The 19,872-nt window shown below is 45.5% G+C and overlaps 1 protein-coding gene across 5 annotated transcripts in view; it reads right to left on the reverse strand.

The window, feature by feature from the left end:
- Window positions 1–19,872, reverse strand: part of RGS6 (regulator of G protein signaling 6) — a 548,429-nt gene that overhangs the window by 34,565 nt on the left and 493,992 nt on the right. For all 5 annotated transcript variants that reach the window (XM_041759142.1, XM_041759143.1, XM_041759144.1 and 2 more), the window contains 2 exons: window positions 15,770–15,895; window positions 8,001–8,187 (listed from right to left, as the gene is read on the reverse strand). In XM_041759142.1, coding sequence (XP_041615076.1) covers window positions 8,001–8,187; window positions 15,770–15,895 — 313 coding nt within the window. The remainder of the gene's footprint in view (window positions 1–8,000; window positions 8,188–15,769; window positions 15,896–19,872) is intronic.

Genomic DNA, 19,872 nt, shown 5'->3' on the forward strand with positions numbered 1-19,872 from the left:
GTTTCAACATGGGTCCTGCAGGAGGACACAAGATGGGACTGCACAGGGGTAAGGACTTAATGCAGGTCCTAAATCAGTATCTGCTAAATAGATGCAGGAGAGGCAACAGAAAAGAAGCCATGATGGTATGGAAAGGTGGAAGTGTGTTGTCCTCATGGAGCAGCTTTGGATGACCATCTTAGGATCATGTGGCTCTTAAATGAGAAGCCCCTGTTTGATTTCTTTTGTCCTTCTAAACGGAACACAGGAACCCTTGTTTCCATGTAATGCAGCATTCAAATCATAAGAGAGTGTAAGAATGCGTTCTTATTTGTCTTTACCCTGTGAAGCGTCTCTATCAATGTGTTCAATTTAACTGACCAAAGGGTGCAGGCATTTGATGCTGTTCAATCCCTATTCTGGAGAGAAGAGTAGCTTTGAACACAACTTTGTGTATTGCTTTTTACCTCCCCAAAATACCATAGGCATTATCTAAGAAGTATTTCCCTTTTCCTCTTCAAGGTCATGGGGTTTGGTGCAAGCAATCTATGCTCTGAAGCATCCACAAAGAAATTTTGGAATTTAGCTCTCTGGCGCCTTCTCTCTAGGAACTACTAGTCTGTGTGGTGATAAACAGAACCAGATCACAAACAACGGATCTGTTCTTTTGGAGAATGCATCCCTCCCTCTGCTGTTCGTCTCCCTAAAATAAAACCACCCACAGAATAAAATGAGTAATTCCTGGAGCAAGCAGTGCCATGGCATTCTTTATTAAATTATGCCTGGCATGGGAAGCATACCAGGAAATGCCCTCCAATTGAGGATTAATATCAGGAAACTTGGTGCAGTCTTGTGATACAGGCACACAATGCCACCACCTCCACCACCAGAGCAAAGGTGAACAGCCTTCATCAGGCTACGAAGACTTCTACTTCTGAATAAACTGGGATAAACGTAAATGTGTACTTCACATAAAAGCTCTGGCTTTTAAACAAAGCACATGTTAGAAGCCTTGCATTCCTTAATCAAGTTGCATTTAAACATCTTAGTTGAGATAATAATAGAAACTTTTGACTAGAGGCTTCTTGTCTATTTAAAGTAGGTGTAGACTTGCTGGTATATTTTTCATCTCTTTCATCACCCATCCTCATTTTGGTCTTGAGGTTGCCCTTTGATTATTCCATGCATGGATGATGGCTGAGTCGAGTTTCAGTAACTTAGATTGAGGTCTACTTAAGGGAAGGAGCTATGTATGTATATTCTATGTATCTGTATATTCGCAGAACACATGACTCTTAGTGAGTATTCCAAGTTTTGCTGAATTAGCATATTGTAGAAATGTAACTTAACTGGTTTTTATTGATCACCTATATGTGTTCCCCAAGGTTGTTTGGCAAGATTTTTCAAAGTAGAAAGCCAAGGGACAAATTGTCCTTCTTTTTTCTAATGACAAGTGCAGCTCAGAGTATTATAATTCTGGACAGAGTTGTTAAGGAAATTTTTTTAAGACTTGAACTGCGCAGAACATTACTTTAGTGCTGTGAGGACTTATGAAAGGCAAAGAAAACCAAATTCTCATCAAAGAACTTTCAAGTTCAGAAGTGTTGGAAGGCCTAGATGGGCCTCGGTGAGGCATTTCAGCAGCTCCTACAGGGCAGGAAAGTCCTAGGGCTTGGACAGCTAGGAAGCCAACACAGGATCCTGTAGGAACTGGAGGCAAAGGCTGGGTTGGTCTGCCCAGTTCAACTGTCAATCCATTTGATGGACAGATTTCCAATCCAATCCAATTTCAATGAAGTGTTTTCTTAGACCTGTTTTGTTTCATTTGTAAAGAATGATGTGCTCTTAGACAAGCTCTTTCTGATGGCAGAGTCATCCAAGTCTCCTGCTCTCTTTGCAATCTCCCTCACTATAGAACTTCACAGCTCACAGGTCAAGGTCTCCCAACTGGAATGGGAGAATGACTGCTCATGCAATGGGTGGATGGGAAGATGGACAAATGATTGAACGGACCCAGTGACACAATCCTGGGAACATCTGAGACTTTTTAAATTGAAGCAAGCAGCCACTGTGCCAGCAGGCTGACTCCCATCTCCCTCCTCTAGCCTTCAGAGGCTCTGGAAAGGGGTGAACGCCCTAAAAGGAAGCCTTAGGTTCTCAATACTTTCTGTGGTTTCATTTTCTCCTCCAAACACCACCGGCAAAGCTTTAGATTACATGCTCCAAGATTCAGACTTCTCTTGCTGCTGCCCACTACTCTCTGATACCCTCTCTTAGCTAAAAGCCTTCCATGCTTTCCTACTATCTTCAGGGTGAGAAAGTTTGAATTCCTCAGGATGACACTTGAGGTCTCTAGCAATTGGCTCCTATAAACTTTTTCTGCATTTTTCTCCTAAGAACAGATGAGCAGACCTCTTGGGAGAATTTGTTTTTGGTCTAGCTTGGAATTATAAGACCTTGGGAATACTAGAGCCATTAATTTTGTGCATTCATACACATAAATATGTAGCACTTCTTACTTAATTCAAAAAAATTTCAGGGCCATTAGCTCATCTAGTTTCTCAAAAATCCTTAGAGGGCTATATAGAAGACATCATCCCCATTTTCTAGATAAGGAAACTAAGGCATGAAAGGTCAAGATTCTTGCCTGGGACCACATAGCAAAGTGAGTGGCCATGCAGGTCCTCTGATGCCCCATGGCTGAGAACAGAGAATTCAATCCCTATCATAAAGAACTGAGTCCTTTCTTTCTTTCTTTCTTTCTTTCTTTTTTTTTTTTTTAAATCATGGCCCATTTTCTTTTTTTCTCCCCTTGCAAAGCTAAATCTATGAAATTGGAACAACGCAGCAAACAGCTGAGGGCTATGGTCACAGCCCACAGACCTTTATGGAAGATTTGGTCTTGGCCCAAATTTTCAAAAAAGCCAAATGGATCAGCAAAACACAAGTTGCAAACGCGGAGCCCATGCTGACGGGGTGTCTTGTGAAATATTTCCACAGGAAGCAAACACAGGCAATTAACTTTGCTATAACAATGCATGTGGTCAGATAAAAAACAAAATCCTCCAAGAGAGCCGGCACCCGCCTCCCCACCACCTCCCATTTCAAAGGAATCCATAAATCTGGCTGAGCCATTCTGGCTACTGACCACTAATAGTAGGGCACACAGTCACAGTTCTATGGCATTCTGACCCCTGTGAGGGCCTTCTGAGAACCTTTGTGACCAGCTGAAGAAGCCACTCATAGCTCCTGATCCCAACTGGGAAGGATTTCAAAGGGCTTGGGTGATATTATTCCCATGTTGCAGATGAGCAAAATGAGGAATGTAAGCTTAAGACTTAAATGTACAATCCTAGACAAAGCTGGTGGCAGAAGGAGGATCAGAGCCTGCTTCCTGACCGGGCCCTTCTAAACAGGAGTTTCTTCAGCTCTCAGCATGACAACCGAGCCCTCAACAACTAACAATCCAGGGGCAGTGTGATCTGAGCAGCAGACACTTGGCCAATAAGTCAGGAGACCTGAGTGCAAGTCTAGACTGGTCATGGGCTGCTAAGGCTTTTAAGCTCTATTCCTTACCTGGAAACTTCTGAATCACACCTGAGTAGCTGGTACAGGCAGCAGTGCTGATCAGGAAGGGTAAGCAGTGAGAGCATCGTGGGACTGGTTGACTTCTCAGTCTGCTCTGTGACATCCAACACCCACTTGGAAACATTTGCAGATTGGTTTTGCTGTGCTACTGCACCAAGACAGATCCCCTCTGATACTCTCTCCCAAAGAAGTGGAAGATTAACCACCCCTGACCCTCTATTTTCTGCCTTTCTGGATTTCTTAAAGTGTTTCAATGATTTTCATGATATACTGTTAAGCACAGGGGCCTCAAACTGCAGGCCTCAAACTCACATCTGGCCCACTATTTCTTTATGCTCTGTGAGCTAAGAATGGTTTTTACATTTTTAAATGGCTGAAAAAAATTAAGAAGAATAATATTTCATGAAAAATTATATGAGATTGAACTTTCAGTACCCATAAATAAAGATTTTTGGAACACAGCCATATACACTTCTTTATGCTGTTTACATTGTAATGTTACAAGGTAGCTGTTTTTGTATCACAGAACTGAGTCGTAGTGACACAGACCATATGACCCACAAAGCCTAAAATTTACACTGTCCGGCCCTTTACAGAAAAAGTTTAGTTTTTTTTAACCAAACCCTGGTTAATGTAAACGGCAGGCTACAGAATCACCATATCTGCATAATCACCTTGTACACATAAATTGAGGAGGAAAATACACTAAAATGAAGATTATCTCTGGGTGCTAAACTTACATGCAATTATTTGAATTTTTTCACCAAGCATGTTAAACAGAAAGATATAAACATATTAATCACATTAGGAAAATAAAATAGTAAGTACTTATTCTATCTTACTGTGGACCAGATCATTTTAGTTATTGATGTGCTTCACTTCACCTGGTCCTTTTTCTGCTGCCATGTGTAGGTACCCCTGTACCTCTGTTGTACAGAGGAGAAAAGGAAGACTCAGGGAGTTTAAGTAACTTGCCCAAGGTCGCAATGCTAGTTAGAAGCACATTGTATGTTTACAGTGGAAATACACTTAAGAAACAGAAGGGGAACAGGTTGAAACAAGTTCATTTAGGAAGAATGTTTTATTTGAATTCATAGGAGATGAATCCTAACAGATAATAAGGAACTTAGAGAGGCTCTGAGTAGCCTGGTGTTCACTCTACCTCAATAAGGAGGCATCATATTTGTGGCAGTGCCTGAAAAATGGCAGAGCACTATACTAATGAAGGTTGTGTATTCAGAAACTTGTCAAGGCACAACCTGCTGACTTCCTAAGAGTTCCTATCAAATCTTTCTCAAATTAGAAATAACATAAATGTCAAGAAGAGGGGACTAGTTGGTTAAACTATGGTGCTTCCACACAAGGGAATACTATGCAGCAATGAAAGAACCGGGAGATAATCATATTGTTGCTGCTAGTGTTGGTACTGTAGCTCTGAGGCTGCTGTGTAGTAAGGCAGTAGAAAGTGAAAGAGTAACGATGTGAAGTGCTAGTGCTATCATCTGTGGCATCCTTGGGAACCAAGACTCTCAGCATAGAGAAAGGAGGCACAAAAAATAAAAAGCAGAGGTTAAATAAAATCCCCTGTAATTTTCAATTTGAATAGAAGGTATCAGTATGAACTTATGATGTATTTTAAATCACAAACAACAACCACTAATTTCCTAGCTCTGGCCACTGAAAAGGTCTAGAAAGGATGACCAACCCATGAACAATGTGCACCTCCAGTGCCTAGATTATGGTCTCTAAGAACCATTTCTCACTAAGAGAAACTAGGGATCCTTGGAGAAATGGTTGATTCCAGATCTGGGGCTTAGCTTCTTTGCTGTTTGGGTGACATCAAAGACTACCCAGATCATGTTAAAAGGAGCCACTGACAGAGATGGCACAATCCAAGCATCAATAAAAATAATAAATAAAATGGACCCAAACACAGTAAATATGTTTAAATGTGTGAGTTTACAATGATATTAAAAGCAAAACAGAAAGCCCTAATTGGTCACCATTAGAAGATGATAGTAAACCACTCATTATTTTGAAAACTAGAAAATAAAGGGATAGAAGCAAATACTTATCCTATCTTTCCTATACAAATTGTATTATTAGATAATCTAATAGGAGATGTATTTGATTATTTGTATTTCAGTTAATAAATGAAGTGAGATGATAGAGTTAGAATATTACCATTTTGTAATTCCTAATTAATGAATGGATCTAAGCAATAAACATCAATATTTGTTAAAATCACAAGAGAAAACTAGACCTTATGTGTCTTCTGACAAGAAAGCACAACACAACTTATGAAGTAGTTTTGCTCACAAACATCAAATGTAAACCCAGTAACATATCTAAATCAAACTAATTGGTAGGAAATACAGAGGGTAGAAGAACATGTTAAATAGCACCACAGGGCTGTAACAAAAGAAAAAAAAGCCAGGTTGTTAGAATCTCTACAGGACAAAGAATACAATTTCTTTATGGAATAAATTGCAAGGGGGCAAGGAGGGGAGTAGAGGGATACAAAGGAAACCTGTAGATTAAAAGGTATTTGAAAGGCATGTCAATATACTGCAATGTGTGGGCCTGATTTGGATTCTGATTTTAAGTTAAAGATTAAAAAATGGTATTTATGCCACTGCTGTAAATTTGAACACTTGTTTGGCATTTGGTGATATAAAGAGAACCCTGATAATTTTTAAGGTGTGATAGTGGTGCTGGTGATGCTACATACCTAGGTATTCACAGACAAATTGAGGAAATGTCTCAGATTTGCTTTAAAATAACCCTGTGGTAGCTGAAAAAGTAGGTGGGGACACAGATAAAATGAGATCAGTCCTGTATTGATTATTGCTCAGGCTGGATAAGGGCCCATAAAGGTTTTTGTTCTGCTCTTCCTACTTTGTCGCATGCTTACACATATCTATAACAAAAGATTAAAATAAGTCCTTCCTAACATCATGCCAGAGTGATAATGGTAGATGGAGTGCATCATGGTTCTGACTAGTATCCCTGGTCTCCTGTTTTATGAATAATGGAGAGTTGAGTTCTGTGTTTTAGACCATTCATCTGAGAGCCTCTCTATCACCTACAGAGCTTCTCCATCACTCAAGGAGTTTCTCTATCACCCAAGGAGCTTCTTCATCACCCATGGAGCTTCTCCATCACTCTCCTTATCAGGATACATCAATATGTGCTTGGGAGCATATACATAGACACATACAAAAAAAGATCTCTCATGACTTAAATATTTTGCCTTGAAGCTGCAAAGAGTGTGAGGAAGTTGCACTTTCCTAAAGCAATAACACTGAACTCTATAGAACCAAATCTGCCTGGCACCGACATTCAGCAGAACTCATGGCCAGGGAAAGAGAAAGACAGTTATGGTGTTGGGCTTGGGAGGTGTTTCTGTTCTGAAGTTCTGAGCAAATAACAAGGCAAATTTGGCTGACAAGGGACACTGGTTGTGTTCCTAAGCTATTATGTGCATCAATGCCACTGAGTTTCCTAAATTGGATACTAATGTCTATAGGAAAGCAAACTATACAAATTCTTTATGTGGGGACCACACAGGTGAGAGAAATGAAGAGGGCTGAGGAGACAAGAGTGAACCCTTAAGCCCCATCACCAGGTGTAGGATGGGTAAGGGGGAATCATAGTTAGGGGCCAGGAAATGGAAAACTGACTAGATTCTTATCTTTAAAAAACTCTGTTTAGAGTGACTTACATGGCTTCTGTTTCTTTTGCCAGCTTCCTCAGCAACAGTGCCCAGTTGTGCCAACCAGGCTTAGGAGTTCCTCCTGTGGGCTTCCTTAAACCTTAAACCTGGGAGCTCACCCCGATTCTCCCATTGGTAAAGTTCCCCATTTTCTTGTCTTTCTCCCCAACTAGCCTGGAACCTCCTTGAGGGTCAGGGCTTCTATCCTTTCTTGTGGTGTCTCATCACATAGCACAGGGCCTGGGATATAGAAGTGATCCCCAAATAGTAACTGCAGAGTTGGAAATCACTATGGAAACAGTGTAGGGTGGGGGTTATGAGAGTGAGCTTCATGGTTATATGTGGGCTTGACTCACCGCCCTGCCAGCTCACTGTACACACTTTGCTGATGTTGTGTTATGGTTTCTAGATTCTACTACGGACATTACAGGACTTCAGATTTTGTAAAACACTTTGAGATTGTCCTGGAAAAGATAACACATATAACTAAGTGCCTATCTCTCTGTAACAATGTAACACCTAACCTAGGAAGACAATCCTAGGAAGGAGTTCACCATGCACCTGCCTGGAATGGTTTCCACTGACGGCCTTACAAATATTAAAACCTGAAATTCTAGCTATACCCAATGCCTTGGACTTATATTAAAGGTTGGATTGGTGGAGTGGACACATGAATATCCTCTGAGTAGGTAAGAACCACTCAAGTAGATAAGCAAACCTGGGCATCTTCGAATGTGTATCTCCCTCCATCTTTGACATTTTGACTGGTTATCTCGTAGCTATGAGAATCCAGGTTGATTGCACTCGGGGCCCCTGGAGCCAGAAACTCTTGCCAGATTTCTTCTACCCTCTTGGCCACATCCTGTAGGGGTTGTTTCTTGAGGTCTTGGACAGCCAACCAGAACCTGAAGTGGAAGCATAAAGAAAGTCAATTCCAGGGGGCTTAGCATCTGGACTCTGCGGGATGTGATCCCAGAACTGACATCCTATGAAATTCACTCTGCTGCATCCCCCAGCCTTCCCTGCTGCCACTGCCTAGGTAACAAAGATGATAGGGACTGCTGGAAATTCATAGGGTGATCCATTATTGTGGAGAACCGAAAGGAAGTGCCCATTAGAAAATCATTGTGCTTCTGGTTACCAAAAAAGAGGTTTCTCTCCCTTTATATCCATGTTTCTCAACCTCAGCAGTATTTCCATTTGGGGCTCAATTAATTCTGTTGTGGGGCTTCCCCGTGCACTGTAGGATGTTTACCAGCAATCGTGGCCTCTACATAACCAGATGCCAGTGGTGACCTCTCCCTAAGTTGTGACAACCAAAAATGTTTCCAGATATTACCAAATGTCTCCTAGGAGGTTAAGTCACCCCTGGTTGAGAGCCAGTGCTCTACATAGGTGCCTGACACAGATAATGTGAATTCCTTTGTCATATCTGGTTGGGATCAGCTTGCAGCATCAAAATTAAGGGAATCACAGAGGTAGATAGAATCTTGGGATCATAGAGAATATCTGAGCTTAAGTACCCAGCTATTCATGTTGCAGTTGGAAAAGCAGCCAATTTGCAAGGTTAGTGTCCAGCATGATGCTTAGTATATAGTAAGTGCTCAATAAATGGCTATTGGATCGAAGATGGGCTCATGAGGAACAAAGCTGAAGAGGCATACATGGGGAACCTCTATGCCAAAAGAATACTGGAGAGAAAAGCCTCTTGCTCACTTCCATATGTGCCTTCATGAATTCCTCAGCATCAGCATGGCAGCGGCTGTTGGAAGAGCTGGGTGTGAGCTCTTTTCTGCTGAGAGCAGCAGCAAACAGAGCTAAGCTTGGACAACAGCTCCCTGGTCGTGAGGATGGTTCCCAAGGCAGCCCCGGGGAGGGTTTGCAGCAGGACCCAGATCTGGGTAGCACACTTTGTGCCTTGTGAACAAGACAGGCCAGTGTCCTCATCAATGAGACACGAGGACAGGCCCCGGGCTATGTGGTTCCCACAACCACAGGATTCACACATACTCAAGTCAGTGAAAGGGCAGGGACAGAGAAGCTGAACCACGGCATGGTGGAAAGTGCATTCAATCTGTCATCGAATTGCACCCAAAGTAAGATGTACTTGTTTTTTCCTTTTTTTTTTTTTTTTTAAAGGTTAAGCATGTTTTTCTGTTGCTGTTCCTAGAATTGTCTTTGGAGACAAGTGCATGGCCCAAAGGCGCCACTCAGTGGCTAACTGCGGGAATACAGCTCCATTTCTATAAGAAGATGTGTTTGTGTGTGTGTGTGTGTGTGTGTGTGTGTGTGTGTGTGTGTGAGTTATGTGCTGGGGCTCAATGGACTCCAACTCTTCCTCTGCTTTGCCCTTTGGGATTCTAATAATTTCTTTAAAGAAAATCTTCATGATTCTCTTGTTGGTCCTGAAGAGTGAGAGGCAGGGAAGGAGATTTAATGACCTCACTTGGCCAGAAGATCAGGAAACACAATTCTGTCCTCATCTTGACTATGCTGCTGCTGTCTTAGAATTGTGCCTTTCTGGGCATCTCTTTCCTTATCTGTAAAGTGGGTTCGAAGTGGGTGGCAGGATATATGATGTGGGCCTGAAGACGTTCCCACCAAGGTGTAACCAAAATGCTTTCAGGTCCTGCAGGTGGGAGCCATGGAGGGGTCAAGACGGCGACCACAGGTTCAGTACCAGCCTTTCCTCCTAGGTGGCTGGGCAGAAACTGCCAGGGGTTCTTGCTGCTGCCATCTGTGGTCACCTGCCTCTCACCATCAGCCTGCTTTCTTTCTTCCACAGGTCTGGTGCTCATATTCTCTGGCAACCGGGGAGAGGACTGTAAGGGTTCCCTGAGCAAAGTGCAAAGGGTTGGAGGCAGAGTTTGAAAGGAACTATGAAGCTGCCTGGTTGTTCAGGCGGCCCCTGAGACTCAGCTGGGGACTGGGGCTCTTTCACCTCCCAGCCTCATGCCTCAGGTTCCTTAGGTCTCCCCGTCCCACCCTCCAAGTCTGCCATGGAATGAAGGAGGTGGCCGGAACACAAAGATGAAAATAGTCATCTAGTGATGACAGTGCCTCTAGGCTTTCTGTGTCTGGAGGGCAGGTGAGATTTAGGAAACCCAGCTCTAAAGAAGGAAGCTGGGGTGGGTTTTTCAAAGGACTGGGAAGAGCGCTCATGAGCAACTCACCAAAGACTAGGTGAGTCATGGGGCTGGTAGGAGAAGGGCCCCCCTCAGGGAGTCGCCTCTGGACCGAGTCCCTGGGCTGGAAGCACCTTCTCTGGGCCAGCATCCTTCCCCAGGCTACTAGACCCTGTAGTTTCTCACACAAATGGATGGTTCCCAGGCAATTTCCTGCTCCCTCAATCAATGTCATGTGGGGCGTCACCTTCTGTCACTTGTTCCAGTCTGCTCTGAGGAGGAGCTCTCAAGCTCCGGGAAGGCCCTGAGGACCCAGCAGCTTCTGAGCTCTGCAGGCTCCCGTGGTTGCTGAGGCCTCAGAGCCCCTTTGGGCAGAATGATTTGGGAGCCACATGAAAGCACATCACCCAGCCGGGTACAGAGAAGGGCTAAAGTGGATGTGGATGGAGATTTCAGAGTCCAATGTGACAAAGTTTTACATGAAAGTGAAAAGGTTCCCTTGGTCATACACCAAGAATTTTTGAAAATAAAAGTACAAGAGGGAAACAACGGGCCTGTTAGAAGAGGAGGAGGAGGAGATGGCATTCCTCAGACAGCCGCTTTGCCCTCCCCGGCCTCCCGGGGACCCACCCAGCCTTCTGTCTGCCTTGGAGGTGACCTGCCTTATCCTTCTCAGGTGACAGCAAAAAAATGCTGTCACAACAGCATCCTGACATCCCATATGTGTTTACCGTCACCGGCCTCGAAGAACCTTTGTGTCAATTTGAAATTCAGAGCAGGCTGTGGTTTGCGTTTGCCATCTGTGAGCCCACGGGCCAGGCGGGAGCGTGGAGACCCCCGGCCACGCTGCCCCCCGGGGCCACGGCCCCCCACCTAGGGCAGAGGCTGCCCCCGAGGCTCGGACCGTCTGCCCTTGTCGGAAGCCTGCAGGTACTCCTCGTGGGGGCCGCGGCAGGGAGGAAGATGCCAGCCAAGCCTCGGTGGCTTGCGGCAGAAGGGCTGTCATGACTGGCAGGCCGCGAGGACTCGCTGGTATCAGATCAGGGAGACCATCTGTCCTGCTTCGCTGCAGCGGGCGCCGGCGTGCGGGCCGTGCGGCCGCTTCGGGAATGCGGGCAGCCGCTGGCCTGTGCAGGGCGGTGGCGGGGGCAGAGGCCACGGGCCCTGCAGCCCGGGTGGGCCGGGGGGTAGTGCCCGCGCTGCCCCTGCCCCGGGGGCGCCCCCTCTGTCCCCGGGACGGTGCTGATGAGCCCTGGGGTTCTCTCCTGGAGGCTGGCTGGAAGCAGGAAAACCACGCAGCCGTTGTCATCCTCCCTCTTGCCAGGGGCTCTGGGCAGCCCCTCACTTCTTACTTTACCTATTTTTTCCATAAACAGGGATTTTCATGGTTTAGGGAGAAAAAAATCTAGCTTTTAGCTCATTCCCAGAGAAAAGCAAACTCCAGGCTGAAGGAAGGCTTTCTATGCCCTCTGCTGGTCAACAGAGACTCAGGGAAAAGACGGAGGCAGGTGACTTGGGGCCCCGGCTGGGCAGAAATCCTCAGGGGCCTGGCGGCCACCAGGCAGGCCACCAGCACCAGCGGCCACGGGCGGCTGACTCACGCTCACCGGGCGGTGGCTGAGGTGCCGAGGATTGCCACGGCCACGTGTGAGCCACCTGTGTTCCGGTTAATCAGGTGTTTGGTTAGCGGTGAGTCCCCGCCGGGTCCTCCTAGGACCGGGGGCACCTGGCGGAGAGCGGGGCTCTCCAGGCAAACCTGGCAACTCCCCCATGCTCTCTTTAATTGCTTCTCCCTTCAGCTGACACCGTGTGGAACTGGGATAATCAATCTGCAGGTTAGAAGAACAACCACGTCCTCTCAGGAGACGTTACAGCTCATAAAAAATGTAGGGGGAACGCGCTTTGCTGTGGGTTTTGAGTTTTAACTCGTGGCCTGCCATGCAGCAGAGGGTGCCTCGAGCCGGGGAGGACAGAGACTGGTATAGGGGAGGTGGACAGGGGGCAAGGGACTCCTGTCACCATTCTGGGAGAACTCAAGAGACGGGAGGACGAAGTCAGATAATGCACTCCAAGCCTCGGCTTCTCGCCTTGTGGATGAGAGCCCACGCGCATTCTACAGCCCCTCCGACCCCAACAGCTGTTTCTAGGGGCTCACTCCAACTGAACGGAGCCCTGGGCTCAGCTCGGGGTGTCACAGGGAGTGTACATTTTCACGCTGTGCAGGCTGCAGCAAAATGCACTGGCCATGCCCCGTCCAGGTCCTGAGGACGACGCCTCTCTCTCATCTCACCTCCTGATGAAAGGGGACTTGAGCTTACATCGTTTTATCATGACCTCTTTCCTCTAAGGATCCAGGGTGACACTTTGTTGTCGTGAAAGCGATTTCTGCGTCCTTTGGGGCTCCTCTCTTCTGTACTCTGAAGCTCTGGTACAGATTCCACTTGGTCACTTAACTGGCACTCCAGGTGCCGTGCAAAAATGTTATGATCTAAGTAGCCCTTTTGCTGGCGAGATGCGAGAAAGACAAAATGGAGATGCCCTTTGCAATGTATCCAGTCGAGTTCTGGTTTTTCTTTTTTTCCCATCCTCTGTTGCCAACTGCCTGGGCTGTTGATCAATCCTGGGAGAAGAGATGATCCCTAGCGTGGCCAACACAACAGATGGCAGGATCCCCGAGTTATGCCACATGATACAGCTCCAGGGGGTGCCATTCACATGGACCATGGTGCAGGTGCAACTGCAGCGCCCCCGTGACTGCCCTGGAAAGCTCTGAGTCCTTGCGTCCTGGGTCCTGGTGGCTGCTAAGCCAGTAGCTGTGGCCAGAGGAATGAATACAAAGAGGAGGGGCAAAACCACCTGGTTCTGGATGACTGAAGAGTCCTAGGTAGCTGTGTGATTTCAAACTGAACTTTCCCCCATATATCCAATTATGCTGAATATCATAAAAGTGGAACTTGGGTCTCCAGAGAGGATTTGATAAGCTCTTGGGCTGTACTTTTTATCTCCGGCTGTTCTATTTTCTTTATCCTCTCTCCTGCCATGGATCAGAGGGGGTCCCTCTTTAAGTGTGGATTTATGCATTCATGCCGGGGGTGTAGATTAGCCACTGGCACACTCGCAAGCCCCCCCCCCCCAACTCTTTCACTCAAGATTGAGTGTAGCCTCCTGACAGAGGAGGAGGGAACTGGCAGAGGGACAAGAGGTAATGGCAGGATGAGGTGCTGAACACCTGCCAGGGACATACTCCTCCAGGCCCTCCTGGCCTTAAATGTAATGCATTTTTGTTACACTAGTTTGAAGCGATGTGTGGCTCTGGCTGCACTCAGACTGGGCACAGACGTGCTGAGCCAGCAGACGCTCCTGATCAAAATGACCCTCAAAATGACCAGGACCCTGTGGTCATTCTGCAAAGTCTGTGTAATGGTGCAGGTGGCCGAAGATCATAAAAGGCCACTCGTGGGCTGAGAAATAATCCGGTAAAGGAGGCCTCTATACCACTTTATTTTGGGGGCCCCACAGGGGACAGAGATGAAAAAGAGAAATGGGAAAGCAAGACTCCCAGGGGTGGCTCCCGGGGACCAAGCTCTGCGTGGGTCCTGGGCTGGTGCACAGAAAGGCTGTCTGAGTGCATCATGCTTCCGAATCAGGACCCACCTCTGCGCACAGCCTGGGAGGCTGGTTCGAAACACTGCCCTAATGAGGAGTTTTAGAAGTCAAGCCTTCTGTTACAAATTTTGATTAGGAATTGAAGCAAAGCTCTGAAGTGTGTTCAGAATAACGCCTCAGCGTAAGGAAACACCCTTGTGTCCTGACCTGGAATCAGATATGCAGCCCTTATCTGTTTTACGTTAGGTACCTGGTTGCCTAGAAAGGCCTGGATACATACAGTTAACTGGCATCTATGCGTCCTCCTGGGACTGTGCGATGTGGGAGTCCCACTGCCACACCTTTGCTCGTAGGGTCTTCGGCTTAGAATACTCTCCCTCCTTTTTTGTCTATCGGTATCCCGTGTATTCTTCAAAGTCCAGCTCATGATTTGCCTACTCTGGCTTACATTCATGCCTCCCTTTTAAAAACATTTCCAAAAGAGTTCTTAGAGTTTATACTCATTTACATTCATTTAATGATTTAATAGTTTCTTGTGTTTTCTCCTCACGGACCCACAAGGTCGTTGTAGGCAAAGATCACGTATCTTGACTTTTGTGCATCTCTCAGCAAACTCTTGCAGGGCTTGATACAACATAGGTGTGTGGATAAATATCGTTTGATTGATATATGGGACTGATATGGTCTCTCCTGCCAAATAAATAACATGGACTTTGCACATTTACACTGGAGTGGACAGTTCTTTGCCCACAGTATATGCTCTGACTTTTTAAAGTTAAAAACATTTTAAAACTTAATAAAACCACCCCTTCTGGAAAAAAAAAACACTAGAAGATGGGAATTAACCTAGCATACAGAAAGGAACCTGGTACCATGAAAAAACACTGAGATTTCCATCTGAGAAGTCACCAATTTGCTAAGATCACTAAGGGGGCTCCGACCAGTCACCTTCTCCATAGATCTCTAGGTCTACTTCTAATACAATAGAAATCTGAATAAACCACAAGTTCCCAAACTTTTCACGACAGTGGACCCTTTCCCTTTGAATGCTCTCTCCTCCCTTTCTCCATGGACTTCTTGTCCTGAAAGTTTTGTTTTTTCCTTCTACCAAACAGTAATTATTAATGCATCAATACATTTTCCCTCATCTTGATTAGCTGGAGACCAACAGCAACCATCAGATGTTCTCATTGGCAGCAGGTGACCAGAGCAACTGTTACACGGAGTTGATAGCATCCCTCCAAAAGGAAAAACATGTTTTAATTAGCTTTTACAATTATGTCTCCAGGTATTGAACTGTATCTACTTTGGCTTTTTGAAATTCTGAAATGAGCTCAGGGATCCCTCTTTTTTCCTGGTTAGCCTGTCAAGCATTCGGGATCCCCAAGTGAGAACTTTTGAAGGCGAGGCTCTCAAGCTGCCTTTCCACTCTGCAGCATTATGGTTCTCTGGTTTTAGCTAATGCACGGTGTCATCAAATGATCATGTCACCATTTGATCATTTACTTATTACGGGAGACATGTTTCCAACAGCTTGAACAGATGTCACCTGGACTTACAGAACAAAAAATGCTGGTTTCGAGGAGTGCTGACATGGTGATACCAGAGCTGCACATCAAGTCTCCCTTCCCTACTCCTGCCTGAGCCAGGTTAGCTGGGATGTGAGTCGGCACCATCACATTTTATTGAGAAAGGACTGAACATGTGACTCTCATATACACGCTCGGCACGCAGCTGCAGCCTTTGCGAGAGTTACCTGAGGTTTTCTGAGCTGAACTCCGACTCCAGGAATCTCCGGAACTGGTCCCGCCCCACCTGGTCCTTTAATACCTCGTCGAAAGAGAAGCCCCATCTCTTGACTCGCTGCTGGCTGGGCTCTTTGCTTTTGAGGAGAACAAAGGTTTAGAAAAATGATCAATGCCAGGCAAAAACCTGTGTCATATTCCCTCCGCCAGCTCAAATCTGTTTTTGCTGCCACACGCCGAAGGGCAACGTCTCAAATTTAAGTGATGGATTCTATAAACCTGCACACACGCCAGATGCAGACTTTGCACAACATCAGCCAACAGTAAAACGTCTCTTTGGAGAAGGCATTTAGGTGAGGGTCACCAGGATACCCGCCTAGTGGCCGCTGTCTCAGGAAATGAAACAGCCCCGTTGATTTGGCTTCCCTTCCCATGGCCTGGGCCTGTCAGTAATAGCCCAACTCTTGACTCTACCACCTTTAGTCTCATTTAGATCTGAGTGACATGAGAAGGGTCAGAAATGCATCAGCTCATCCAGGATAAACCCTACCACTTGCTTAGAAGCAGAATGTTGTGTCTCTTGGACAACCACCTGCTCAGTGTTTCCTATGTTCCAGGCATTGTTCCGAGCATCTTAACTCTGCTAACTCACTGGGTCCTCATTTTACAGATAGGGAAACTGAGGCCTAGTGATCGTTTGCCCAGAAACACACTAGGAAGTGATGGGAGTCCAGACGAGTCCAGACAGTGTGGCTCCAGAGTATAGCTCTTAGCCTGGCTGTGCTGTCCCACACCCATGGGACCCTCCTCAGACCAAAGGAGGGGTTGGTCTTATTCTTTTGCTGTCAGAAGATAAGACTATTTCCTTCAGCTCTGTAGTTCCATTTGCAATTCACTTGTGTACATATTCCCCTGACCCTTCAAGTAGAAATAGGGTCCTAGGTCATAAGCCACATACCATAACTGCCCATAGGACAGAGATCAGGACATCCAGATAGCTGCAAGTTCAGCCTTCAGCAGAAATAAGGTAGTCTGGAGAGACAGGATGCCCTGATGCAGTAGTTTCTTAGGGTGGCCATAACAAAATATTAACCTACTGAGTAGCTTAAAATAACAAAAATCTATTCTCTCATAGTTCTGGAGGCTAGAAGTCTAAAATCAAGGTGTTGGCAGGGCCATGCTCTCTCTGAAGGCTGTAGGGGAGACTTAGTTTCATGCCTTTCTCTTAGCTTCTGGTGAAGCCAGCAATTCTTGGTGATTCTTGGCCCACAAGGCATCATTCCAATCTCTGCCTTTGTCTTCACATGGTGTTCTCCCTGTATGTCTATTTTCATGTGGCACGCACTCTGCCCATGCATGTGTCTGTTTTCTCTCTATATAAAGATACAAGTCATATTGGATTAGGAGCCCACCTACTCCAGTTTGACCCCATCTTAACCAACTGTATCTAAAACAGCCTTATTTCCAAATAAAATCATGTTCAGAAGTTCTGGGAAGGATATGAGTTTTTGGGTGACACTACTCAACCTAAGTACATCTGGGTTCCCTCAACTATCCATTATCCACGGTCCTGTTTCTACATGTGGATGCTCCACATCTGTTCCTTTTGTACTAGTACATTTGGCCATTGGGATCTGTTCAATTAAGAGCTTCTTAGACACAGCTTCTCTAGACATGTGTTTCCTGCATCACTTGGGTATTTCAAGCATCACTCTCTTTAAGGTTCAAGATCAGATTTGAACATGTTGCTACCACTGAATGGTTTGTGTGGTTATAAAATAATTTTGAAAATTAAAACATCTCTGGAAATTCATCACCAGGTTACTGGTACAATAACTTTCCCTTGGCCTAACTCCAACAAATAATTCCTGGAACTCACAGCCTTTGTTTCTAATCATTGCATAGAAATGCCTCCTTATGACGTATGTTTGTTTACAGTTTGCACCACTGTTTAACCTTTCAAGGGTATGTCACTGGCCCTCCAGCTACCTTATGAGCTCTTTGAGGGCAGAGACCATGTCTCATGAATCTTTGTGTTCATCATAGGGTTTTCACACCGCAAATGTTCTGCATTAAGAGGAAATCAATAAGAAAATGTGTATAGTGATGTGGATGATATGTCCTTATCCTGACAGGATTTTCTAATTGCTAGGTGGATGCCTTTTCTTTAATTTGTCTTCTGTGTCCAGTTCTCACCAAATTCCTATGGCCCACTGGGCAGCCCAAACCAGCAGGGAGCAAAGACAGGTGGCTCCCCAGTGGAGTCCATCTTTCATTTCCACTGATCTCCCAGCCTAAGCATGGTAGAAATCCCCCACATTGAGAATAAGAAAGCCATACTCAGAAGAAGCAGCCATCTGTAAAACATTTCTGCAGAGCCAATGTAATGCTACACAAGGAGATTTCCTTACTGTGGTCCCTTTGAATCTCAATATAAGCCTGCAAAGTGAAGATTTATATTCGGATGTCCAGAGCTCCAGAGAGGTCAGAATGCCCAAAGCCACATGGTTGGTAAAAGGCAATCTGGAATTGGTACTTGGTCTGCCTGTCTCTAAAGCCTTTCTTTTTTTCCCATTACCTTGCCTTTTATTACATTTCCCTCATTTGATATCCAAATGAAGATTTAGGGAATGATGTAAGTCATCTTGAAAATACCTTCGAGTCGTTAGAAAAATTATGAAACAAGGGACAGTTCCTTAAACAGAAAATATCCAATGATGCCATTTTAGGATCAAGGCTATTGAAGGAACAATGGCAATTTTATTTGATGCCCCAAGAACGGCTGTGGGGTCCTGACTACTCTGATGGCAAGTGGTCCCGGTATGTAATGCTGTGTAACAAATCGTCCCCAAACTCTGGCTTAAAATGGTGATTTATTATTCGTTCTCACTGTCCCCTGGGTTGACTGGACTCAGCTGGGTGGTTCTCATATGTGGTCTTAAGTAGCTGTAGCTAGAATCTGGGGATGGGATCATTGGAAGGCTCAACTGGGCTGCACACCCAAGATTGTGCATCACATGGCAAGGGATACTGGTTGTTTGTCAGGAGCTCAGCCGGGGTTGTTGATGACATGGTCTCATCGATGGCCTGGGATTCTCACAGCATGGCCTGGTGGCTTCCAAGAAGGAATGTTTCAGGAGCAAATGTCTTTAAATGACTGAGGTATAAGACATAGAGCTGCTTTATGACCTGTTCTCAGAATGTTACTTCTGCCACACTCTATTGTTCCAATGAGGTTCCACGGCCAGCCCAGGTGAAAAGGTAGGGAGGTGTCACCTTCTGATGTAAGAAGTAGCCCATGCACACAAAGAGGGAAGGTGCAGATGGGGCCATATTTAGAGACTGACCACCACAGGGAAGAAGCTTGACTAATATGCTGGACTAATACTTCTGTCAGACTTGCTGAGTATAGGCAGTGGTGTCTGGGGATAGTCGCTGCCTCTCAGCAGGTCAGGCTGCCTGGTAGTTGGGTACCTAGGGCCGAGCAGGATAAACCAGATTCCTTGTGGTTCTTGGCTCATGCACCTGATGTCCAGTGGAGAAAGAAAGATAAACCTGAATCACATGGAGAAAGCAAATTATGAACCACAATTCTGGCAATGCCACATTTTTGTTAGATCCACTATCTGGTTGATGGCATGACCAGGAATACTTTCCAGAGGCCTCCCTGAGATGCTCTCCTGGTGGTATTTAGACTACAGGGTTCTCTCCAACTGCAACCTGGCAACTTTCGGCTGATTTTTCCTCCACGGTGAGCCCTGGCTGTCACTCTTCTCTTTAAACTTTACTTCTCAGAATGTTTTATCAGATAGACATAAATAAGATGTCGTTTGCCCATCCCTAAAAGATCTCTGAACAGATCCTTGGATTTCTAGATCTAATAGTTTATCTGAGAAGGAGAAAGGATTTAAGTACAATTTTCTGTTATTTATGCTATATCCTGTATCACCTTGCCAGTTATCCTGTTAAGTCCCGTTGCTGTCCTCTACTGGGCTGTCTATATGGCAGAGACAGTATGATGAACTCTGTAGAATACAGACACTGTGTGATGCCCCCTACTCTGGACATCATAACGAGTCTGCCCTTTGCAGACTTTGAGGAGCCCCTTGCTCAG

This window comes from Vulpes lagopus, chromosome 6 (genome assembly GCF_018345385.1).
Source record: "Vulpes lagopus strain Blue_001 chromosome 6, ASM1834538v1, whole genome shotgun sequence".
In the NCBI taxonomy this organism is placed as follows: domain Eukaryota; kingdom Metazoa; phylum Chordata; class Mammalia; order Carnivora; family Canidae; genus Vulpes; species Vulpes lagopus.